Source organism: Emys orbicularis, chromosome 22 (genome assembly GCF_028017835.1).
Source record: "Emys orbicularis isolate rEmyOrb1 chromosome 22, rEmyOrb1.hap1, whole genome shotgun sequence".
Lineage (NCBI taxonomy): Eukaryota > Metazoa > Chordata > Testudines > Emydidae > Emys > Emys orbicularis.
This window is the reverse complement of record NC_088704.1, coordinates 8,794,995-8,809,577: the sequence shown is the minus strand read 5'-3', so window position 1 is coordinate 8,809,577 and position 14,583 is coordinate 8,794,995. Positions and strand designations below refer to the sequence as shown.

The 14,583-nt window shown below is 55.6% G+C and overlaps 1 protein-coding gene across 1 annotated transcript; it reads right to left on the bottom strand.

Moving 5' to 3' along the window:
* Positions 1 to 11,312: 11,312 nt before the first annotated feature.
* NBL1 (NBL1, DAN family BMP antagonist) lies at positions 11,313 to 14,119 on the bottom strand. The gene is made up of 3 exons (XM_065421447.1): positions 13,932 to 14,119; positions 12,676 to 12,787; positions 11,313 to 11,567 (listed from the first exon to the last, which is right to left on the bottom strand). Exons 1-3 carry the CDS (start codon positions 14,099 to 14,101, stop codon positions 11,313 to 11,315), a joined length of 537 nt encoding a protein of 178 aa, XP_065277519.1. The 5' UTR covers positions 14,102 to 14,119.
* Positions 14,120 to 14,583: the final 464 nt, after the last annotated feature.

The following is a 14,583-nucleotide window of genomic DNA, read 5'->3' as shown; positions in this document are numbered from 1 at the left end:
TGGCAACCAGGGCAGAATGACAAGCTCAGGAGCCGATCAGCAGAAGAAAGGTTCCCCCCCCACACACCCCACAGCTCATACCGAGGCATTTCCTAGTAACTGCAAATGCCACTTAGACGCCTGTTTGGCCGCCACTGGGTAGAGGCTGGTGCAGGGAGCAGATGCCCCTGAGTTCCTAGCTCTGCTTCTCTCTCTCTCCCTCCTCCTTGCCTTACCTGTAGGGCTCTTTCTTCTGGGGGCCGCGAGCCTTTTCCTTTCAGCTGCTGTCTGTCTGATCCCAGCTGCTGCTGCACGCAGAGCAGGCAAGAGGCAGAATAAACCCTGATGCAAGGGAAGCAAGAGGCTCCCACAAAGTCTTGCTTGTGGGAGAAAGCTGCAACGTGCAGGTGTGTGTGAAGGCAGCACAGAGGTGTCGCCCCTTGGCCAGAGGTGGGTGTGTGCGTGAGCATCCTCCTGCCCCCTTGGCATCTTCCTCCCCCTGTACTCTTGCTAAAGGAAACAGGGATCTAGTCTAAATCCTAGAGAGTAGCAAATGGAGAGCTTTCTTTTCTGCCCTTAAAGAGACAGCAAACACTATCTCCCCCCACTCCACCAGCCCTCCCCCTCCACCCAGCTGCTTGGGTTAAAGAGGAAGTTCTAGCACAAGAGGGTAAAGTTAACATCAGGTAGCCCGTCAACAGGTTTGAGGCTAAAAACAGCCGTGCAGGGCTGCACTGATCAGCAAGGATTTAATCCCAGTCACTGAGCCTGATGGATGGTTTAATCCGGCAGTACGCAACACAAAAACACACTGTGATCTCAGCAAAACAGCCAGCAAAGGGTCAGGCGGTTCCCGCAGGGGGACTTTCTGGGATCCCCCTCGCTGCCTAGGCATTAAAGGCATGATCCAAAACCCACTGCAATCAATGAGCATCTTCGGGGGCTCGGGCCCAGGTACTGTGACCCTCCCCGTGGCATCGGCGCATGAGAAATGTCAGCTAGCGGGAAAACCGTCATAGGCAGGAGGTCCGTTCGGAACAGCAACCCAAGGGAAATGGAAGAAGCCTGGTTGCTTCGGTCACTTGAAAACTGGACAGCGCGCTGGGTGACCTGTCTGCATGGGAAGGGACACGGGCGAGGGGGCCAACTGTTCGCACTTACAACCCAAGGCAACAAGAGAGAGGAAAGCTCTTTGGGGTCATTTGGAGAAGTTAGCTTTGTTTTGTTTTTTAGCCATTTCTTGCTTATTTTCCTCCCGCTCTAAGGCCTCTGCTATTGGATTTATGCAAGGGCCAAGGCCTCAGCTGGCGTAAATCAGGTATAGCTCCACTGAAGCCAGTTGACACCCGCTGAGGAGCTGGCCCGGGGTTACGATGGGAGCCTGCATTTTACAGGTGGGTGCAACACAAAAATTAGTCTCCAAAAGCCAGCTAGGTGGCCTGGCAGAGTCACCCGAATCTCTTTTTCCTTTGCCTCGACACCCCCCCCACCAACCGCGTGTGTCAGCCATGTCTCCAGCTCCTGTTCCCCACTCCCCCACCTCCTGCCCAGCACCACACTCACCTGGTGCACCTTGGTGTTCATCCAGCCCCAAACCTACAATGGATAGTGGATAGCGCCCAGCCAAGGCCTCTGCTGCATGCCCGGGGAGCCCCAGGGACATCAACAGGCCCCATTGTGGGCGCAGTGACATGCCGGAGCATTATCAATTGCCTGAGTGTGTCGGCTCTTTGGGGCTGGGGCTATTTTCATACATCATTCCCATGACCCGAGAGGGTTTGCAAACAGAGCTAAGGAGCCACAAAGCTACCTTGTTAGCCACCTTCAAATCCCTCCACCAAACTCCCCTTTGCTGTCATGCCTACTAAATCCTGAAACAGGCTGCTGGTGTACTGAGACCACAGCCTAGCACGCTGACCAATATTCACACAATCATAGAACCGTAGGGCAGGAAGAGACCTCAAGAGGTCATCTAGTCCCATGGTTCTCAATCAGGGGTAGGGGTAGCCCTGGGGGTACTCAGAGGTCTTCCAGGGGGCACATCAGCTCATCTAGATCAGTGTTTCTCAGGGTTACAGGACAGGTTTGGGGGTGGGGGTCACAAGTGCAGGGCCGGCATTAGGGGGTGGCAAGCAGGGCAATTGTCCGGGGTTGCACCCCACAGGGGGCCCCACAAAGCTATGTTACATGCTTCAGCCTTGCTGCCTGCGGCTCGGGCGTCACACCAGGCTCACAACTGAAAAACAGGCTCAAGCGTCACACGGACGTGTAAGTACAATAGTTGTATTCCAATCCATTTCGTTTATAAGTCTATGGTAAAAATGAGAACGTCAGCACAATAATAGTGTGGCTGTGACGCTTTTGTATTTTGATGTCGGATTTTGTACGCAAGTCGTTTTTAAGTGAGGTGACCCGGGCGGGGGGGCGGGGACGCAAGACAAATCAGACTCCTGGAAGGGGGACAGTCGTCTGGAAAGGTTGAGAACCACTGACCTAGTCCAGCCTCCCCTACCCCCATGCTAAAGGCAGGACAAAGTATACCTAGATCATCACTGACAGTGCATGTCCAACCTGTCCTTAAAAACTGCCAATGGCGGGGATTCCACAACCTCCCTAGATAACTTCACTAGACTTAGAATCAGGAAGTGTTTCCTAATATCCAACCTAAATATCACCCTCACTGCAGATGAAGCCAATTGCTTCTTGTCCTATCTTCAGAGGACATGGAGAACAACTGATGTCACTGTTTCCTTATATCCGCCCCCATCCATCTGGTGTCTCTTGTCTTATACTTGGCTTGGGAGCTCTTTGGGGCAGGGATTGTGTTGGTACAGCACCTAGCACCATGGGATCCTGGCCCCTGCCTGGGACTCCTAGGTATTACAGCAATATAAAGAATAAGACAACAATGTTGTCCTCCTCTCTAAACCCTAGAGCCTTTTCAGTGCTTCATATTTTTATTTAGTTCAAAAAAACCTTTCAAAACTTTAACTGTTATTAAATGCCTAAAGTCAAGAGTGGCTCCAATAAATGTGGAGGGGGAAAAAACTACACAGCTTTGTGTTTTGAACACTCCACCTCGGGGTGCTTCTAAGCTATTTAATTTGCTGCTGTTGTTTAATTATCCAGCCACTGGACTGTTTCGTGCTACAAAAGAACGTCTTCCTGGGATTCACTTTTGCAGAGGTGGGGCCAGATTCTGCGCTGTTGCGCTGGCTTGGACTAGAGTAATGCATTTGGCTTCAACAGAGTTACTTTGGATTGGCATCAGTAGAGAGCAGAATTTGGCCTATTTTCCCCGCAACTCTGATGGATCAGCGAAGCTTTAAATATTTAACATCATTTCCCGAGTAAGATGTTTGTCTCCCTTTTCCAGATGGGCGGGTGAATGCCAGTCAGAGTTTATTGTGCTCCTGAGACTCCAGCCCCGGTTCTGCCTCAAGGCGGAGGGGAAGAGGTGAGCAGCCCTCACTGACAGTTCACGACGGAAGCTGGAGAAAGAGACAAGCAAACCCTCCAGATTTCCCCGAACGGCTTCAAGTGGCCTCTGGATGAATTATTGCTGCAGGACGAGGCTGGTCCCTGATCATGACGGGCTGCTGGCGGAACTAATGGGAAACCAGGTAATGAACAAAAAGGAATGATCCAAACGAATGGCTTTTCTCAGAGATGCTCTTTGCCACCTCTTCAAAATCTCTGGCCAATGCTCTCTCAACAGGGCCGGCTCTAACTTTTTTGCCGCCCCAGGCAAAAAAGAAGAGCGCCGCCCCGCCGTCACACCCCCGCTGCACCGGGCCGCGCAGGGCCGCCGAAACCCCCGCCCCCCGAGTGCCGCGCCAGGCCGCCCAAACCCACACCCCCCCGAGCGCCACGCCGCCCAAACCCATGCCCCCCGAGCGCCGGGCCGGGCCGCCCAAACCCCCAGCACCGCGCCGCGCCACGCCGGGCCGTGCCGGGCTGTGCCGGGCCGCCCAAACCCCCTCCCCCCCGAGCGCCGGGCCGCCGAACCCCCAGCGCCGGACCGGGCCGGGCCGCCCAAACCCCCGTGCCCCCCCGAGCGCCACACCGGGCCGCCCAAACCCCCCCCCAGCGCCGCGCCGGGCCGCCCAAACCCCCGAGCGCTGGGACGGGACGGGCCGCCCAAATCCCCGGACCGGAGTGCCGGGCCGGCCAACCCCCCGCTCCTCCCCCGAGTGCCAGGCCGGGCCGCCCAAACCCCCGGTGCGCCGCGCCGCCGAAACCCCTGCCCCCCAGCGCCGGGCCGGGCCGCCGAAGCCCACGCCGCACCACCAAAACACCCCCCGCGCTGCCCGGCCGAAACAAAAAAAAAAACCCTCGAGCGCCGCCCGCCAAACAACAACAAAAACAAACAAACGAACACCGGGAGCACCCCCCGCCACTCCAACATTGGCCGCCCCTTCTAAGGTGCCGCCCCAAGCACGTGCTCGGTCGGCTGGTGCCTGGAGCCGGTCCTGCCTCTCAATAGCTCACACCCCAGCGCTATCGCTCAGCCCTGATTCCTGTACTTCAGCCCTGCATGCTGTTTTGCAGAGCATTCAAAAAAAAATCATGGCGCAACTAGGACCTGCTGTTAGGCCCAGAGAAAATGTTCTTCTTAAGCATGACACTGCTCTGACTGTGGGAGGAAACCCACACTGCCTCTCCACTCTGTGCTTTTGCTACGGAAGAAGAGAGCGCAGGGGGCTGCGATCCAGGCAGTAGGGGATACGAGCCCCTCCCCAAGGCTGTTTAGGAAACACTACGAACAACAGCAGCAGAAGAGGCAGAACAGCAGGTCGTTCCTGAATCTGCAGAGATTTACCCTGGCAGTGAGGACATAACCATACTTTGCAGGTATATGGTGCCTTTCCGCTAGGAATCCCAAAGCACCTTAGACTCGAGGACCAATAGCATTAGGCTCAGTTTACCAATGGGGAGACCAGGGCACAGTCCAGGTTAGGCCAAGATTTTTCACAAGTAAGAGCCTGAAGTGAGTCTTCTAGGGCCATATTTAAGCTCCCAAGTAAGTGACCTGATTTTTCCAAAGTGCTGAGTTCCCATTGACAGCAATGGCGTTACACCTGTATAACACCTGTGCAAGTGGGATCAGAATCAGGCCCATAGTCTGGATGCCTTAAGAAATCCCAACGCAGATGTCCAGACTTGTCATGAAGGGCCAGGGAGAATTCCCCATTATCACCCCCCAAAATGAGACTCCTGGGAGCTGCTGGGTGCTGAGTCCTTTGGAAAATCTGGCCACCATCATTCAACACCAGGCTGTAAGTGAGACCAAGGGGCTGTTTCGAGAGAAGCCGCTGGGAAACCCTCCCCCGCCCTTGCTTTATATCCCGAGTTCTCTCCCACTAATGCACCCAGATTTCAATTAAAATCTGGCCCATTCCGGAGCAGTGATTGGCGGTATTTATCCTGAAAGCACTTGAATCCTGACACCAAGCCCATTAGCTGCAAGAGCAATAGGATGGGGGTCATCCATCACGGCTCAATAATGCAGGACCGTCTCCATGGCCTGCTGGGAAGAGACGTGACAATAAAACAGCAACCCTGGAGGTGAATATGCTGGGGTGGCTTGTAGTGATGGAGGGACCTCAGCCTAGCCAGAGAGGCCATTCCCGTGCTGTGCACAGCGGCTTGTGGTGAAATGCAGAGAGGGATTCGGCTCCAGCGCTTGCATCTGCCTGCTTTTGAGGTGACCCATGAGAAAAAATGCGCTTTATGGTTCTCTACAGTGTCGCTGTAGCTATGTAGCCAGCAGAGAGCCTGGGATGTCCGGCTCCCACTTGGAATTCATGGGGACTGGACATTCTAAATGCCACCCCTGCCAGGGACCTTGATCCTCCTCCATACAAGTGCAGGGTGTTGCGTGGGCAAACACCTGGCGCTGAGCAGGGCAGGGCATGCAGGAAGGGAACCCATCCTGTCATTCATGGGAGCATGTTTGGGCAGGCGCCAGGCTGCCCCAGACTAGCAGCAGGAAGGGAGCCCGGAGCAAGTGGCTTCGTTAGCGTAAGGATCGTGCCTGAGACCATATGTCAGACGCCACCTTCTCCAGCCACACCCTGCTCCCTTTTGCACCCTGCTCTCTTCAGAGCAAGAGAGATCCAGGGCTCCGGAGACATCCCACCACTCGGCAGAGAAGGCTGCACCCAGCACTTAACCTCGCTTGCACCCGCAGACAGTCTGTTCACCTCTATGCTGGAGCACAATAACCGTGAGTTCCCTGCCGAGCACCGCACGAGGACGTGCAGGAACACGTCCAGAAAGAAACCAGGCAGGGTGCAGAGAGGGGCTTGATCTGTCCAGTTTTGTTACACAACCCTGGCCCCACCAGGTGGAGAGAGCAGAGCGACGGGAGCTGCAGGCAATGAGGTCTAGTCCACATGCCCAGGGAAACAGACCACATCCAAAATGGGGGCAGGGAAGGGCAGCTGTCTCCACCTATTAATCTGAGTTCATTTCCATCTTGGCTCCTAGCAGTCCCCAGGCCCTCTGGCTGCTGCGGGAAAGGTGGGGGGGTTGGGTCAGTGGCTGGGTGGGGAGGGGGCCGCGACAGTATCTCAGCCTGATCAGCGCAGGGAGAGGCCCAAGAACCATCCTTCTAGTTTGCTCTGTTCCTTCCTGGTACAAAAGACAACGTCAAACCCAGCTGGGAAGGAGAGGCAGGGAAGAGCTGGTCTGACGGCTCCTGAAACAGGGTCCCAGAGCTCAGCCCAGTCCTACCCCAGAGTGCTTGGGCCCAGCCCCATCTCCGACTGCCCCAGAGCTTCTATGGGATGCATACAATTGATGTGGAATAATGGTCACTGGCCCTTTAACTCTCAATGGGGCAGGGGAGTGCGTGTCTCTCTCTGTATCACGGGAAGCTCCCCCCCACCCCCCCTTACCATTCCTTAGGCTCTATGTAGCTGGAAATCGCCTTGCTAAGGCCTCTAACCTCCTTCTACCATCTACCCTTGGAGCTGGCTTGGGGAGCTTTTCTTCTCCTCTCCATTAATCTTGGGACCCCATTTCTGCATGGGAGTCGCACAGACAAACCCTCCTATACACCTCTGTGCCAACAGCCCCCTGGCTGATATTCCTAGGCAGGGCAGACTCGGGGTGGATTGCTGCTGGAGGTTTATTTACCCCAGGACTTCCTCAGCCCCAACCATGGTCTGTGCTGAGAGCAAGGAAAGCGTCAGGCAGCACCAGACTCTAAACTGGTGTCAATATAGCTATGCAGAGTTACACCAGCTGAGGATCTGGCCCTCATTGCTTAGGAGACACTGCAGCTCTCATCAGCAAAAAACACTTGCTACAAAGCAGATCGGGGGGGTCTTTGGCTGATGGCCACAATTTTGCTGAGATTAGCAGCCATCCCACTTTCCCCCACTAGTAGCAATATATCCGGTTTTACTTCAGTCGATGTACAGGGGGGCAAGTGGGATCTGAATCAGGCCCTCCGTTGCTAAGAATGGCTGAAGTCTGGGAGTGCCGCGTTTTGTTGTGTTTCCTGCAGAGATGAATTCAGGCTGATTAAAGCCACATTTTAAAAACAATGTTAAAATCCTGCTGCGAACCCATGAACAGCATTCAGTGCAGAGACATGCCTACCAGCCTGGGCTGTATTTCCCCGCGTCGGTTCTATTCCCCTGCTCTCCCTTCTCGGGAACATTTGCAGGACAAGAGGATCTTGGCTTTCACAGAGTCAGCTCTGCTGTCTTCTTCTCCCTCCTTTTTACTCTCGGATTGCCTAGCAGAGGCATCACAATTTCCACAGCAGCCAACCTCACTGCCAGTGGCACAGAGATGGGGTTGTGATTTGGAAGGAGTAGCCAGATGGGACAGCTAGGCAATCCAAGAGTGAGAGATGGCCCAGTGGTTCCTGCTATAGCCTAGGACTCAGGAGACGCAGGTTCAGTTCCCTGCTCTGTCTCAGGCTTCCTATGCAACCTTGGGCAAGTCATTTAAGCTCAGATCCTCACAGGTATTTTGGTGCCTAACTTCCTATCTTCCCTTTGAGGATCTGGGCCTTAGCCCCGCTGTTCCTCATCTGTAAAATGGGGGTTGTGAGGATAAAGCCACTGAAGACTGCGGGGTGCTCAGAGGCTGTGGGCCCAGTAATGCCCAAGATGGAGATGATCAGTGTCATCTCCAGGTTGTCAGATTGACCAGATCAATAAGGACTGAAAGTTAACGGCTACTGGCTGTTTGGTGGCCCCAGTCCATTTCCTAGTGGAGAAACATCCTGTACAAAAGCCACTGGCACTGGTTGTCCCCCTGGTTGGTATTCCCAGCGGTGGGACTGGATGACAGAGGCTGAACGCCTCTCTGATCCCTAGAGGTCGTCCCAGTGCCCAGACAGCCTGCCCGTGCCATCCCTGCTCTGCGGACGTCTCTCCAGGTCAAGAGGTGGCTGGAGCATGGTCACACACTTCCTTAGATTATCATCAGCCCCCAAACTGCTTTTACCTGCCGCTGGTTTTATCTTTCCATTCTGCTCAAACCACCTTGAGCGTTGCTCACCTGTGCCGGGGTCCACACCGCGGCATCTTCACCGCCGTTCTTAGCCAGGCAGGCTCTATTAAAGCTAGCAGAGGTACGCCTACCCGAGTCACAGTCACACCTCCGATTGCAAGTGTAGACATCCCCTCAGAGGAGGAGCCCAGCTCCGAACAGGCTCAGCACCCCCAAGTAGCTAAACCCTTAGGAACAGGAGTCATTTGAGAATATCCCACTCGTTTTAACCCAAACCTACTGGATTCCGCCTTTCTTAAACCTGGAAGAAGAACTTCAAACATGTCCTGAGACTCATCCAGATAAGAGGCCCAGAAACTTTTCTTGACTTCATGGATATTCTCTTTGGATCAAGGGTTCCACCTAGTGGTGACATAGTTGTAACCACTCAGTTTGCTGCAGAGAGATGGTCCCTGCACTTGTTACTCCAGAGGATGCTGTTGGACATCAAATATACCAGCTGTGTCAGTGACTTTTCCTGCTCTCCCCAGTCGCAGGGACAGGGGTTGTTGGCTGTTTCCGTTCCCAGTCAGCAGCACTGGCTTACCGTGTAATGGTGGCTTTAAGGGGCAGAAGTTAATAAACTGAGGAATTATTTTTAAACAGTTCCCCTGAATAGGTTAAGTGTAGCAGAAATTCAGAGATGTCCCAGGCCCTCCAGTACCAGCTTCCATTCTGTCCGAGCTTGGAATAAACCCAGTCCAAGCCCAGCATAAGCAGACACCCCACTTCTTGGGCATCAGTAGGGTTGCATGCGGCTCCATTGCCAAAGAACCACGAAATGATGAGGCGTGGAAGTGAAAACTAATTTATTTAAGAAAAAAATCCCGTCAAAAGGAAAAAGATATTGATGACAAGCTCTGGAAGCTTTTGTCAGAACAGCAACAAAGAGATCAGCTTTATACAACAGAGCGAAGGTGGCTAGCGAGACAGGCAAGGCTGGCCCCCAGGTCCCCAACTAAACGTCTTCCCAATCCCCGGCAGTGTGAAGGGGAGATAAGGAGCAATTCCCAGCGAAGTTCCATTCCCGTCAAGGAGATCAACTCACCCCCTCCCTCCACTATCTGTTAAAGTGCTGCAGAGAAGCCGGGGCGGGAGGGGCAGATTGGAGAAGAGTCTATGACACGTGCCCCAGCTCTGCCCAGACTCCCTGGTAGAGGGATGCCACCCAATCTGTCGCTGGCACAACCAAGCTCTGTCCTGAGCGAGGATCCCCAGGGCTCACGGTGCACCCTGACTCCCTCCCATGAGCGAGAACAAGATGCACACGAGCTCTAAGGGCAGGCGAGCCAGAAGGGCCCCTCTCTCAGGTGCCAGACAGAGCGGAGAGAGGCCTCTCCGTGCCCAACAGCTCCGTACAAACCCATTGGGAACAGACGCAAATATGGCAGCAGGGTTGGCTGGGCGGTGGGGTGGGGAGAGGAAGGAAGGTTTCTGGGTCCACTTGTAAAGCATTAGGCCTTGAGCCCCGGTTCTGGCTGGTCCCCTGGGAAGTGAGCAACCAGCAACTCAGGCTAGTGAGCAGCCAGCTCCCACTCTGAGGGGCTGAATATCTCCCAGTCACTGACCCTTCCCAAGTTGTGGAGATGCCAGTGCTGCCTGGATTCTCCTCTCCCCTGAGCGATATCGGCCTCCCCCAAGTCCCCTGACACTCCCCAGCAGGCCCTGCCTTCCCCCAAGGGAGCTCTTCCTTCTCGGCTGGGTGCACACCGGGTTTGCAGTGGACTCGGACTAGGCAGCAAGCAAGGAGAGTCCTTCCTGCCCCTTGCTCTGCTTCTCCTTGACCCACCCCAGAGGACGAGGGATGGGAGGGAGCGCCAGAGTCCATCAATAAACCCAGGGACATGAGCAGGTGCAAACACCCTGTTTTCTGGGGCAAGACCAATAGGAGCCAAAGAATACAGAGCATGGGAGTGCTGGAGAAATGCAGGGTCCCTAGACCCTCCACTCCCTTCCACCAGCCCTCCCGGCCCCCCATAGGCCACCATGTCATTCCTGTCCCAGACCCCAGCATGCACATGCATCTTCTCCCACCCTCAGCACCCGGCACACACCATCTCCGTCCTGCGGATAACCAGCACTGGGGATAAAACCCTTCTTAGGCTCCCCCATTTCCCTCCCGGAGTCACACTCGGGGCAAAGCAAGAACCAAGACCTGCCTGAACCCAGAGCTGGGTGCAGTTTCAATCAGTGAGTTCCTCTGGGTATGGAGAACGAAAGATCTTCCTATCCCCTAGCCAAGGCCTCAGTGTTGGAGTCTCCCTACACCACCCACCCCTAGGGGCAACAGAGAGGCAGCGCACCCCCACCCTACACCCCCAGGAGGCTGGGGGGATGCCCCACTCCCAGGAGGATGCGGGAGATAGCTCACCCTCACAGTCATCCCAGGAGAGCAGCAGGGGGTGGAGCAGAGAGAGGCTGGTCCCCCAGCGAGAGTCCATTAAAACTACAGAGGAAAAGGAAGAAAAGGCAGAAGAGGCTCCGAAGCCCGGTTCCAAACCCTGCAGAGCCAGTCTGTGCCACCCTCCGCCCCCGAGGGGTCCCGTCCTGCCCCTCCCCTAACCTCCCGCCCCATGACAATATATTATCACTATGATGTGCAAGTAGATTTGCTCAGATCCCCCACGCTCCCATCCCCACGTCTCAGCCCCAGCCCCGTCTGCACCTCGGACATTCTTGCCCACCCCACAGCGCCGCTAAGAGCAAAGCATGATGGGTAGTTAGTAGACAGGTAAGACACCCTGCAGCCCCACCCCCTCCCCCGTGCACCACCCCCCGTCTGCACTGCAGGCTGGAAGGACAGTCCTGGAGGGCGTGGGTCACTCCTCACCCCCCTCCTCCTCGCGGTGGCGGTTGGAGACGGGAGCCTCTTCCGCCTCCTGCTGGTGGTGGGCGTAGTGATGGGGGCTGGGGCCCTCGGCGGGCAGGTTCTCCTCTGCGTTCAGGTAGACGTTGAACAGCGCCCCCTCGTGGCTCGGCTCCTTCCCGCAGGCCTGGCAGCTGCAGCGGAGGATCTTCTCCACCAGCTTGTCTACTCGGGGGATCTCGGCGTTGCCCGGGCAATCCAGCGTCACCTGGATCAGAGGAAGAGGAGGGGAGTGAGCGGGAGATAGTCTCCCTCCCCTCCAACACATACCCGCACCCTGCTGCAGGGCAGGGCGGGGCACACAGCTCGGAGCCCACTCTGCCCCACTCCAACTGGAAGCTCTTATGGGCAGGGACCCTGATTTCCTAGGAGTTTGCATAACCCCGTGGTCAGCGTCCCATGTTCAGAGGCTGCACGGCTGTTACAGCTCCGAGCCTCAAGCTGTAGAGACTCTCAGCTCTGGAGGTCCCGGTTCAATCCCTGATGTTGGCCAAGGGAGCGGGGAGGGATTGCATTTGTACAGCTCCTGGCACAGCGAGTCCCCAGCCAGGCACCACTGCAATAGAAATATCAAAGAAGAAGAAACTTGGCCGGCCCTTGCAAACACCACCCATTAGCTGGGCATCCAGAATCAGAGGCGGCTTTGGAAAGTTTTGCCCTAAGTCACCTGCCCCAAAGGCGCCCAGTGAGTCAGCAGCAGAGCTCAGGACAGACCCTAGTTCTCCTGACTCCTGGCACCAGCTGGCTTTAGAGCCCCCGGACGCATTTAGTGATTCACATAGCACTGGGGGTGTCACTGAACCAGCACCGAACCCGCCTTGTTCCCAGGCTCACACGGCTAAATGGGGCGAGGCTTGGGGCGGGCGAGGGTGCAGAGACGTTGCTGGCGAGGAGAGCGGCGGGTGACTGGCAGATGGGACGTGGGAGGCTGTTTCAGGCATGGAAGAAGGCACAAAGCCACGAGTGGGAGACGGAGACAAAGGGAGCGATCAGAAGACAGGGCATGTGGGCGTGAGAGCAGAAATGAATAATGCATGGAGTCACGGGGGGGATGGCTCAGCAAACATTTATGTATTTATTAGTATTATTATTCATAGCAATAGACTTGCCTTGACTAGCACTTTCCATCTAAGGATCACAGGGCACTTCAGAGGCATCAACAAATCACCCTGGGCCCATGACACAGGTGGGGAAACTGAGGCACAAAGCATGCAGGACTAGAATCCGGGTCTCTCAGTTCCCAGGCCTGCACCCGAACTGCAAAGCCAGCCATCCCCAGATACTAACAGGGCCTTAGAGCAGGAGGGGTTACTCACGATTTCCCACATGGATTGTGCGGGCATGCAGGAGTCACAGTGCACCAGGGATTCTGTAGACTGAGGGAAGGTGTTGGGGACGCTGTAGCTGAAGCACTGTCCCAAGCAGGCCCTGTGAAGAAAAGGCAGGAGTAAAGCCCATGGAGCTGAGCATTAGATGGGACTGGGAGCTTGATGCAAACCATGCACGAGACGCTCCCTGCCTAGGGCTCTGGTAGCAGACGGTGCTTGCGGGAGGCAGCAGGATCATGGTCTTCTACCAGGACAGGCTGGAGATAGGTGGCTAGAGAGGAAAGAGCCTGAAAGGGCTTCTCTCTGCAGCAGCTCAGCCCCATAACCAGAGCTGCTCCAGCTGCCTCTTGCAGTGATGAAGCAGGTGGCGTGTGGATGCAGCATCCTTCTCCTCCTCCCCCTGAGAAGCTCCTCGCATGCCCTATAGTGAGCCAGCATCCGATGGGCCAGAGAAGCAGAGGTGGGGCTGAAGGACTTGGAAGGAAGTGGTGGGGAGAGGAAGGAGGGTCCTTGTCTTGGCTTTCATATACTGGGACACATATGGCCTGCATGTTGACTCAAGGAGGCCACAGAGTGCCCCAGTTTAACAAGATACAGCTGCATTGCAATAAACACTTGTGCGCACACCACAGCCACTTGGGATGTCGGGGGGAGAACTCTGATTCTCATGCATCCAGAGCCCAGCTTGCCACTTGGGAAAAACCAATTGCAGTACAGGGCCAATGACACAGCTGAGCAGTTCCGAATCCATCCAGTAGAGGGCAGTGGTGTACACACAAAAGCCAGTTCTTTAGGTATCCTGATGTCAGTGAACAGAGCAGGACCCAGGAGCTGTGGCGTTGCTCCTGGACTCTCCCAGGAGAGGACCTCACCAGGGTGACTGCAGCTTGAAGTCACTTGCAAGAGAGTCGCCCTGCGCTTTAAGTCTCTTAAGGGGGAAATGAGGGCTTGAGTGCACATTTCCCTCAGTGTCTCCCTCTGACTCCAGCTTGGCGCGTGGTAACAACCTGTTCTAGGAACCTCCTCCTAGTTCTGGCTCTGCCCCCCGACCCATCGATTCCATACGGCAGCCCCATGTTGCTAAGTCCAGATGGTGCCAACTAGGGCCCTGATCCTGCAATTGACTCAAAATCTTCTCCCTTAGCAGGGAGTCTGCATCAGGCAAAGTCACCAACCTGAACAGTGAAGGAAACAAGGTGCATCTAGAGAAGCCCTGGCCGCATTGCAGCCTGCTCCCCCCTTACCTGTTCTGGATGGACTTAGACTCGCAGCCGCTGTGCCCCACAATCTGGGTGATGTTCTTCGCCTCGCACCACGCGCTCTTGTCTGGGAAAAGGGCCAGTTTGTTAATGGGGGGCGGCGCGGCCAGGATCACAGCTGGGAAGAGGGCAGCCACCAGGAACCGTAACATCATGGCCAGCTCCACCGAAACCCTAGAACTAGAATCCAGAGAGCAAAGCTTGAGCAGATGGGAAAGTGACCCCCGTCCCCTCCCTCAGATCTCAAAGCGCCCTAGGAGCCTTCCTGCGCTAAACCCCACAAGCCCCCTGGGAGGGAGGAGCGCGTTAATACCTGTTTGCCTAGGTTCCTGTGGGCCCTGCCTCAGACTATGGACCAGACGGTGAGCACTCGCCGATCCCACCCGCATGTGCCCTATAAATCAGGCCCTATACGATGCTGTAAGTGCTGGAGTCTGGTCCATCCTTCCTCTGCACTACTGGCCTCTCTGCAAGCCAGGCATTTATCCATCACAAGCCAGGTTAGAGGGACGTCAGGAGCAAATGGCAGGGCAGATGCTAGGGGTTGCTCCTGACGGGAGGGGGCCTGGGTGAATTATTCCCTTGGGCTTTATGGGGGACCAAACCCAGGTGCCACAATGTGTGGTGGAGAATAGGA